The sequence below is a fragment of the Emys orbicularis genome, chromosome 13 (genome assembly GCF_028017835.1).
Source record: "Emys orbicularis isolate rEmyOrb1 chromosome 13, rEmyOrb1.hap1, whole genome shotgun sequence".
Classification (NCBI taxonomy): domain Eukaryota; kingdom Metazoa; phylum Chordata; order Testudines; family Emydidae; genus Emys; species Emys orbicularis.
This window is the reverse complement of record NC_088695.1, coordinates 26,339,859-26,350,840: the sequence shown is the minus strand read 5'-3', so window position 1 is coordinate 26,350,840 and position 10,982 is coordinate 26,339,859. Positions and strand designations below refer to the sequence as shown.

General features: G+C 48.4%; 1 protein-coding gene across 1 annotated transcript in view; it reads left to right on the top strand.

The window, feature by feature from the left end:
- Window positions 1–458: 458 nt before the first annotated feature.
- Window positions 459–10,982, top strand: part of SHISA6 (shisa family member 6) — a 399,346-nt gene continuing 388,822 nt past the window's right edge. The window contains exon 1 of the mRNA XM_065415678.1: window positions 459–1,057. Within this exon, the coding sequence (XP_065271750.1) occupies window positions 459–1,057 (599 nt within the window). The remainder of the gene's footprint in view (window positions 1,058–10,982) is intronic.

The window sequence follows — 10,982 nt, the reverse complement described above, 5'->3', positions numbered from 1 at the left end:
TCCCCCTTGTAGCTTCCCAGATCCTCAACCGGCTCCCCGGCTCCCCAACTCCCCAGCTCCCCCCCGGACCCGCAGATCCCGCTCTCTGACCATCCCCTCTCCGCCCCCCGCACTCCCCAAGCTCTGACTTTCCACCTCCCCCGGTCTGACCCCCCGTCTCTGACCCCCCTCTTGCGTCTCTCCCCAGCCCGTGGCCCGAGGAGCAGCGGCCGGGACTGGACGCGCCGATCTCCGCGGAGCAGCCGGCCAGGGCTCCGGTCAGCGCCTCTCGCTTCCTGTCGGGATGAAGGGGCTTCTCCAGAGCGGGGCGTCAGAGCCTGGCGCCCGCCCGTGAAGCGCCGAGGACGGGCGGCGGCACCTGCTGTGCCCGGGGCCCCCCATGGGGCGGCGGCGCCGGGGCCCCTGATCGCTCCGCCCGCTCCGCCCGCCGACCGGCCCGCGCCGCCCAGCTCCCAGCCATGGGCCGCCTGCCGCTGCTGCTGCTGGCCCTGCAGCTGCTGGCCCTGCTGCTGGCCGCGCCCGCCGCCGGGCCCCCCCGGGCCAAGGGCAACCGGACGCAGGGCGCGGCCCGCCGGCCGCCCCGCCCGCCCAAGGAGCTGAACCAGACGCTGGCCGGGCCCAGGGCGGCGGCAGCGCCCGGGGCGGTGAGCGGGGGCGGCGGCGGGACGGCCCCGGGCCCGGCGTACGAGACGTGCTGGGGCTACTACGACGTGAGCGGGCAGTGGGACAAGGAGTTCGAGTGCAACAACAGCCAGAGCGGGTTCCGCTACTGCTGCGGCACCTGCTACTACCGCTTCTGCTGCAACAAGCGCGCCGAGAAGCTCGACCAGGGCCAGTGCCGCAACTACCAGAGCCCCGGCTGGATCACCACGCCCGGCCTGCGCCCCGCGCCGCCCGACGGCAACCAGCCCGACAAGTACGACCCGGCCAAGGACAGCACCAACGCCACGGTCTACATCTCCTGCGGCGCCGTGGCCTTCGTGCTGGTGGCCGGCGTCTTCGCCAAGGTGGCCTACGACAAGGCGCGGCGCCCGCCCCGGGAGATGAACATCCACAGGTGAGAGCTCCGTCTGGGACATCCCTCAATCCCCCCCGCAGCCCGCCCCCTCCAGGACACCCCCAGTCCCCACATAGCCCGCCCCGGGAGATGAATATCCATCCACAGGGGAGAGCCCTCCTCCCGCCCTGTCGGGGACACCCGCTGCCCCCTTCTCCCCCCAGCCTGCCTTCTATGGAATATCCCCAGTCCCCACACAGTCTGCCCCCCGGAGATGAACATCTGCCGCTGAGAGCTCTCCGGGACATCCCCTCCCACGCTGGGACATCCCTCCGGGACACCCTCTGGCACCCATGCAGCCCACCCTGGGAAATGAACATCTCACCACAGGTGAGATCCCATCTGGGATACCCAACCTGCCCCTCCAGGACAGTGCCACACAGCCCACCCTGGGTGATGAACATCCAGAGGTGAAACCCTTATGGGACACTCCCCTAACCCCCCAAACAGCCAGCCCCCCTCTGGGACAGCCCCCAACCTCCAACACAGTCCACCCCCTCTAGGACACCCTGTAGCTCCCCACAGAGTCCACCCTGGGAGATGAACATCCACAGGGGAGCGCCCTCCCTCGCAGCCTGGCTCCTCCAGGATGCCCCCCTCTGGGACACCCCTAATTCACACACACAGCCTGCTCCCTCCAGGACACCCCTCCCACAACCTCACCCTGGAGATGATCGTCCACAGTTCAGAACCCCCTCACCAGCTATATGGGGAACCCACCCCAACCCTCCCTCCACAAAGCGTACCCCAGAGATGATCAACCAGAGGTGAGACCCCAGGCCAAAGGAACCTCTCCTCTTCGCCCCCTCCAGGATACCCCCCAGCTGGGATACACTTACCCTAAGCCCCCCAACCTGCCCTGGGGTTGAACATCTGCAGCTCAGAGACACCTCCCCCCTTCCCACTGATACACACACCCTCACCTGCCCCCACCAGGACTCCCTGCCCTCTCTGGTGAATGAACATGCACAGGTGAGAGAGGCAGTGAGACAGCCATGGGGAGGGGGAGACCTCCTACTCCCCACCTCCCACCCTTCCATGTGCCCCAGCAGATGAACGCACTCAGGTGTGGGGCACTCTTCGTCCTTCGAGGGACCCACAGCCCCGCACCCTAGGGCACTCTCTTCTCTGCTGCCACTCATCCCACTCCCCTCTGCTTGTCATTCAGCACCCGGGCTGCTGGACAGTTCCCCCCACATACTACTCAGCCAGGCCCCTGGCTGCAAAGTCCAGTGCCCTGGCCCCTGCACACAGGCTCAGCCTCTCCTGTCCTCTCCACCCTGCAGGTCTCTCCACGGCTCCCACCTTTGAAGAGCTGTCTTCTCTCCCTCTGGCCCTCTCCCTGTGCCTTTCTCTGCACCTTCTCACCCCCACGTTCTAGGGTACACTAGGCTCCAAACAACTAAGCCCAAATTCTCTGGCTGGGCCACTGAAAAATTCTCCCCTTGGCCCCTACACTGTCCCGAGCCTGCTGTCAGGTACACTGTCAGGACATTAAAGTGAGAAGTTACAAAAGCAACAACTGGCCTGTTCCCACTTTGCCTCTTAGCAAATGCCCATGACAGAGATGCCAAAATAGCATGTGGGGGCAAACAATGTCAGGGTATTTTCCAAATAACTCAAGCTACAGGTCCTGTCCTGTGTGTGTGTGTGTGGGGGGGGGATGTTAGGGAGGTATCTTAGTGTAATTTTTATTTTAAAATATGACATGCTTAATGCTTTTAATAGAGAAACTGTAGGAGACAAATTTAATACGTTGGGGTGGTGCTTAATATAAGTCCATTTGGAAATATAAAGGTCAGATTTCCATGTCACTTTTCCTTATGGAATGTCCCTAGCTGATTTCAATTTCTGGTGAGCTAGTACCTTAGAATGTTGTCTAGTGCTGGAACGTTGCGTGTTCCTAGAGTTCCCAAATATAAACTTGAAAACAATGGGACACTACTTCTGAAAAATGCATTGGAACACACTCTCATGGGAAGAAGCAAGTGTCTTTGGCAGATAATGCTTAATTTCAATCATCTTAATTAAAAATTCATTTACTGTGTTTATCAAAAAACCCTGACCACATTTTAAACGTTGAAATAAAAATGTGAACCACATAGTTTGGGGAGTGGAAATTTTAGCTTCTTACGCAGAGAAAAAAAAAAAGTAAAGCGGCACAAAGAGGAGTTCTGTATTTGATAGGAGTTTAAAATAAAATATATCTTCTGTCTCTAACTGCCTCTCATACATAAATTCTGAGATCCAAATTCTCAGCTGGCGTCCATTGCTATAGCTCCAGTGAAGTCCTGATTCACACCTGCTGAGGAGCCCCCAACCAAAAACTTGTCTGCTGAAAGGAAAAGCTTTGCATTATTAAGTAAGTTGCAGTGTCTGAATTTGAGCACAGATCCTTTGGTTCTAATTGTTGAACTTTGGTCATTTGTGTCTGTACAATACAGGGTTCCAAAAGCAGTTGCATCAGGAATAGATTCTTGTACTGTATATTTGTTTCTAGGAGGACTAGATTATCAACTGCAGTAAATTGCATAGCTCCATTGGCTTCAGCACAGCTATGCCCGTTTATGCCAGCTAAAGCAATCTGTAATTTATAAGTGTAGGGCATGATCCAACTCCCATTAATGAGTCCCCTTCACTTTAGGGGATGTGGACTTGGGCCCCAATAATGGTCTATCTTCCCACAAACTGGAGGTGTTTTGAAATCCAACGCTTCCCCGGACGTTATTTTTGCTTGTGTACTCCTGTACCCATTGGAATAATAGGCAGTGTTGCTAGACTTGTCTAAGTTATTCTTGTCATTTCCATTCCTTTGATGCTTCCTTTGCTTTATTTAGATAAGTACTGGTAAAAATGAATCACCTGCGTGTGGATGAGGGGTATGAATGGCAGATTGAGTGCTTGAAAAGCTTGATTTCCAGTGCATTTTAAAGAACTGTTTGACTTTTATTATTATAATGTGGTAGCTGATAAAGATTATACCTCTCATAGATGTTTAACCTAAATTTGATCAACATGGCACACAGGTTTAAATATTATGAAGCATATCTCCAACTGATAGGGGGATGCATGGTCTATGGAATTTTGCTGTTTGCATCCTAAACATAATGTAAATTTATAGAATAGAACTGTGCACCTTTTGTCCCTGAGAACTACAGCTGAATGATGGGAATAGTGAGGAAAAAACAGTGTAGTCAGGTATATACATACATTTGGGGCCATGTCAATCTGAGTTGTGTTTAACATCTGGAATAATGCACTGGACAGATGTCAGTTTACATTAAATATTAGGGTGTGCATCCCACCAAAATCTTCCAAGTGAGGTGAATGACAGTTTAAACAGAAATCAGAACATTCCCAGAAATAGCTCAAGATGGGCCCAATTCTGCCCCACTGAAGTCAATGACAAGATTCCCATTGACTTCAACAGGAGCAGGATCAAACCCTAAAATACAATTTGCAATGAAAAGCTACAGAGGGTGGTTTAACAGAGCAGTGTGCAGATGCCATGTGAGAACTGAGAAAGTTCGCAGCTATCTTTTCCAGCAGCAGCAGCATTAGCCCATTTAGAAGAAGCTTTTCCGTAGCTAACGGGCTCATGTGTGGCTTTGGATAGAATGGCTGGTTTATGCATGCATCACTACCATAGGAAACAAGTGGCTGACTCTTCATTGGGCTATATGCATGTGCATCTCACAACTGAAAATTTGATCTTGGTTTTCTTTTAAGACCCCAGGATGATACCTGTAAAGTAATTAGTGGTGCCTCTGTGGTTTTCAAATAAGCAAGCACAATGACAATATTATGGTTGATTTGTAAAAATAACATGTCTGGATAAGCAGAAGCTAAAATACACCCAAAACTGTGGAAGCAGTTGGACTATTTCAAATGAGTTGACTTTTAGAATTTTTAAAAAATCTTTCTACCTAACCATGAACAACTGACTCGTGGCTTGGTCTCACCTCACCACTCTGGAGTTATGCAGTCATCACTAATGCATGGTGTGCTCTAGATATAAACTGCTGCTGATTTCTAACATTTTTGTCTAACCAGTGTTTTCTCTTGGATTTCCCTGCAAACACATGTGCAGGGATGATGGCAATTTCTTTCTGCATGGGCATTTTTAAATTACATATGGCCGTGTCTTCATTTAAATGAAGAGAGCCAGTTACAGAATCCTTGATGACAACAAAATAGGAAGCTCAGTTGTTGTTTTTAAAAGCCAGAATCTGTTTCTGGAGCATATATGGATGACCCAGAAACTCCTCTTCTGGGAGTCATGACCCCAAATCCCCATGTTGCAGTACATAAATAATTCAGTACTAGTAGTATTGCCCCATGACTCCTATTTAGCGTTCAGCAGAAGTAACTGCTCCACTCATTGCTTCAGGGACAGTGCGAAAACTCTTTATATTTCTGTGGCCAGATCTGAGAAATTTACCAGACTGGTATCCTGAGGACTAAAGCACCTCCTCCACTAGCCAGAGCCGGATAAGAAAGACAAGGGTGGTTATGGTTGCACTGGGGTACCAGCAAGGTCCATACCTTGATAAGAAGCTCAGATCTGCTCTCCCTGCCTCCCCCAACTGCTGAGAAAAAGGGAGACTGCTTGGACTCTACCAGGGTGCTAGCCCTGCATCCTGCTTGGAGGCTCCATCTTTCATATCCACCTCTGGCTACTACATGTCTGATAAATTTGAAGCTCTATTCCATTCTAGCTGCACACATTGAATAGTAACTCAAGAGCCTGCTGCTACTGGGAGAGCATAGGGTTGCCACTACTCTACCCATCTTCCATGTCATCTTGGCTGGTACGAGGAGGGAAGAGGAGAGATGTTTCTGCTACTCTACCTCTCCCCACCTCTGGTTTTTACATCCTCCTTTCCATTGATAAATCCAGTGGCTGTTTTTATAGCTGCTCATTGCTGTCCCAAGTAGCAGCAGCAGTAACCGCAGTGAAATGAACCACTCTCTTGTCAATTTAACTCGTCTGCTTTGAGGCAAAGCTCTGAGCAACATCAGAGGCACTGGAGCTTTCTGTCTGCAGATTCAGGAAGATTGCACTGTATCATATCAGAGTTGGTTCACATTTGGAAGGTTTTCTTCATGAGTAAATGATGGGTTAGAGAATTCTCCTAATTCTTACATCCTGCTTGATGGCTTAAGCCTCCACGCTTGTCAGGGAAACCACTAGTGCGTAGGCAGATGGATTTTTCAAGGCGTGTAGCTAATCAATAGGTGAGATGGGTAAAAGTATTCACAGGGTTGGTTTTGCAAAACCCAAGCCAGGACTGGTTCAGATCCAATGTCCAGTTATCTGTACCCTGACAGTTGAAGGACACAGGTTTTGTATATGTTTCTTTAGTCAACATCAGGAGAGCAGCACGTCAAGCCAGGCACCTCCCCGGAGCAGTGAAAGAGAGTTAAGAACACACATCTTTTAAGGTGGATTTTCCAGCTGATTTTATTTCTCTGTCACTTCTGCTCTTTTCTTCCTCTTTCCGCTGAGTTCTTTTTATGCTCTGCTCATCCCACATTCTCCTCTGCTGTGTCTCATTTATCTGACTCACCCGACTGTCTCTTATGCACACTCTGTCCTGCTTCCTACTAACTGTTTCTCACTGATGGTGCCTGGTTCCCTTCTTCTCCAAAGGGTCCTACTGCCCTCGCTACACTTAGTCCAGTCCTCTCATTCTCCAACTGCCTATTCAGAATTGCCTATTCCCAGCTGCTCACTCCAAAGCCCCACCTTAAAGGAACATTATGGTTTCAGTATCCCATCCTTTTTCTAAAGAAAATGGTACATCAACCAGAAATCACTGCTTAACTAGCAAAGAAAGGTAAAGTTTGTCACTCAATGTGAACCCTGTTACATTTCACCTTAGTAAATATAACTTTCCTCTCTCACACTTGCACAGTAATAGATGAAATGAAGCTTTAGGCCTAATTTTGATCTCCAGGAAAGTCAGTGGAATTAAGTGTTGTGTAAAAAAAAAAAAACAAAAAAAAAAACCACTTGAAATCAGAATCAGGCCCCATATATGTGTGTTTGTGCATGTGTCCATGTATGAGTAGTTTTTCATTCTGCATCCAGGAGACTTTAAACAGCCACCCACAATCTCTGGTCACAGTTTGCACAGTCCAATGACTACTGTTTGCCATGGTTTCTCCTCTGCTGCTGCATTTTGAAGAATCGGGCTCTGCTTCCATAGTGGAAGTTGGTTAACTGCAGCCTCCCTTCCTGAACTTCTCCCAGATGTAGCATCATTTTCTGTAGTCATCCTCAAAGGCCAAGTTCCTGACTCCAGTATTATTCATAACCCTGATGCCACTTTGTTTTCTTCAGTGATAAACCTGTATGAGGGCTTTGAATGTGCTGTTTCTCCTGTTCTTGACTGCTATATAAGCCTTTGAATCCAATTTAGTTCATAAATTACCTGCTTTCTAATTACCATTCTCTACTGCTAATAGCTGATCACCAGATAACAATGGATTCAAGTTCAGCTTTGGTTTCCAATCATGATGTTTCCTCTGGTATACTGGACTCCTCAAGTTCTTAACTACTAATTGATCTCTGACCCTTTGAAGACCAGAAGCCTTTAAAAATATCTTTTCTAATTCTGGGTGACTTTTGAATCTTCTCTTAGCTATCATGGCAGCATAAGAAAGAGTTTTCTTTTGAATAAGCCTAGTTTTCTTTGCCATGATAGGTCCTATTTTCACACCCCTATGTTGTGTACACAAAATATCCAAGCAGATATTTGTGCAAACATATGTTCATCCATGCAAATACCTTCTGAGTCATGGAGCTGCATATTTTGCATGCACAGTTACTATTATGCCCTAGCAGGTCTACTGTACGAGCATAGTATAGACACCTGTCTTCTGAACATTCAATCAGGTATGTGCTTAGGTCCAGATCCACAAAGGTATTTAGGCTCCTAACCTCCATTGGTTTCAGTGGAGGTAAGGAGCCTAAATACCTTTGTGGATCTGGGCCAAAGTGTAATTCATGCAGTTTTCATAACCCTGAAGTTCCTTGGAAAGTCTCCTATTCCCTTTCTCCTCCTCCTCCTCCTCTTGGTTTATCTCTTGTACTTAGTTGCTCTTCTGTGGAGGGACACTGTTTTTCAGTTGCTTTGAGTATCTTTTCTAGACATCTGTCACTTCCTTCAGCCATGCCACCTTGTGCTGTGTTCCTTTTGGCTCTCCTGAGCTAGGTAGGGATCTGGTGGGTTAATATTTTGACAGGTGTATTCCAAGGAAAAGGTAGGTACTGCAGGAAGTAGTGTTGCTGATACAGTAGGTGGCAGTGCTCTCTCTGACTCAGCACACACATACTACTCCAGAATGCTGCTAGGGAACAGTGCTGCTGGAGGCACTATTTTGCTGATGAGATGCAAATCCAAAGTCTTATGGCCATCTGTGGTCATTAAGTAGCCCGGGGCATTTTTCTGTGAGAGAGAGGCTATTAGCCCTGGTATCCTGGCCATGTTCCATCCAAAGTAATTGCACTCTGCTGACAAACTCCACCAATAGTTTCAATTTTCACTTCCTTTCTTAAATTGTTATATAATGGTGTTGGTCACTGTTACACAGCTGTTTGTGTTCCACCCCAGGGCTAGTAGCATTTTAGTTGAGAGTTTAGTTGTCCTTACCTACTTCACAGTGGTCTGTGGAGGCTTACTGTACTACTTACTATGTATAACACACTTTGAGCTCCTTGGATTGAAGGTGCTATATGTGTTGGCAATATGTCTTGCTCTGCACAGTCGTGCCAGATAGCAGCAGCTGTCCTCATATGAGGAGTGTTTTCCTACCACTGTCCAGTGTAGTCATGAACAAGCCTGGTCTGTGATGATCTCACAGAGACTCTCTTCATTTCTTTGTTGATATGCCAGTTTAACTCATTTGCATGTTCACTGCTTCATAATATACAAGAATATTAGTTAGCTATAACCTTACCTAAATGCTTTGTTCTGAGCTCTACCACACCAGTGTAAATTGTGAGTCACTTCCAAATCACATTGGTGTAAAACCAGGGTAAATGAGATCAGGATCTGGCCCTTAGAGGGCCTAAAGTTAAGATTTCATTGAGATTTATACTTAAAGCAGGGCTAAAATTCTGGAGTTTCACAGTAAATGATTGAATTTGGCAAAGTGACTCTTCAAAGGACAATTGAATTTCCCATGTAAGTTTTTCAAAGAAAAATATTTACTAACTTTTGCATTGGAAATAGTGAAAACTTCTCCCTTTTGAGAATATTTCCACTTTCCTCTAGCTAAACAACTACAGAACCCACAGACTTCATACACGTGCTCACACATTAACAACATCTCAAACGTAGTCCACTTTTTCAATTTCAAATACAACACGCAGAGCTCTTTATGTCATTCAGGAGATCCTAACTGAGCTACACCAAGGAAAGATGAAAAGACTGCTCAGATGGACCAGCGGTTTCTGTTTTCTGATGCTGCAGGGGGCAGCCGTCTCTGGAGCAGAGTGACAGATTGGGGGTCTCTGACAAGGTGGACTCCAGCTTTCCTCCTCTCTGTTCATTTCCATTCGACCCCAGCCCCTGCTGGTAACCAGGGCTAATGGAGGAAGCATGCAGAAGGGGGATTGGAGTCCAAGTTGTCAGCGATTCACAGCTCGGCTATGGAGGCAGCTGCTCCCTCTGACCAGTCTCCTGTGTTCATTAGTGGGGGCCTCAGTCTGATACAGTGCCCTCAGGAAGCCTGTTGGACTGGGACTCAGCTACCAGGCTTAAAAGGGGTGAGAGAGGGACCTATGTGGTGAGAGCATGGTCAAGGGGAGATTCAGTTCATGTGTGAAATGAGTAGGGTGGGAGAAGTACAGAGGTCAGAGTGGAGTTGGGAAACAGGTCTAGAGAGAAGGGCAAAGCTGGAAGATCCTGGGCCACCTCCATTGCTGTAGAGCCTGGGTCCCTGGCTCCAATGGGCAGCCAAGCGCCATAACCTCTCATAACCATTGCAGAGAGACGGTTCATTTTTATGCTGGTTTGTTGTGATCCATGAAAACGAACAATCATAAAATTGAACTCTAAACATTATAGAGGGCATCTCCCAGCCATCATTGGCAATCTGATCCCATAGGTCACTTCTGCCGTACACCAGTACAAATCTGTGTACAGAACTATGTACTGTGTGATCTCTGAAAGTCCTCCTCTATGGTTCCAATCGAATCACATGATCATATAATCACAAAACATGGTCAAATGGGGTAGAAGGAAGGGAGCTGAGACCAAGAAAGGGAGCTGATGAGAGGAGTGTAGATGTGGTGTTGAATGACTGATTTGCTCATCCCCTTGCTTTTCATGGTGTGCACTGGTGAGCCATGAAGTCTGGCAGCCTTAGCACTAAGCTAGCAGAGCTTGCTGTGTGGGAATGTATGCACCAGAGTATGATATAGGCCAAATTCTGCTCAGCTGAGGGCAGCACGTGGCCTTCGCATTTGAAATTTCCCATGACACCCTGATGGTCTGGAGATGGATGACAAATCAATCTAGGACTAATATATGAGCATCATCCAAATGACTTCCTCCTTGGTCATGCTTCCCACTGTCTCCGGAGTGGGCCATCCTCTCCAGGGGGCTGCCCTGTTGTCTGTGAATGGTCTCGGAGGCAGCTAGGCTGTCAATCTTCATAACCAATCAAGTAAGTGTAGGGGATCTTAAGCTCCCTTGGGGTGAAATCCTAGCCCCATTGAAGTCCCTGGGAGTTTGACTCCTGTGGTTTTTTTTCCCTTTAGCTCAGCCATGCACTGCTTATTCAATATTTATTTCACTCTTCCCCGAGCTCTTAGCTGTTCCTTCTCGGTCTCCCCAGATGTTCTTTGAACCCGGGACAGGTGTGCTCTGAAGCTCCCCCTGTCTGTAACTGAAGAAGCCAGCCCCTGAAGGGT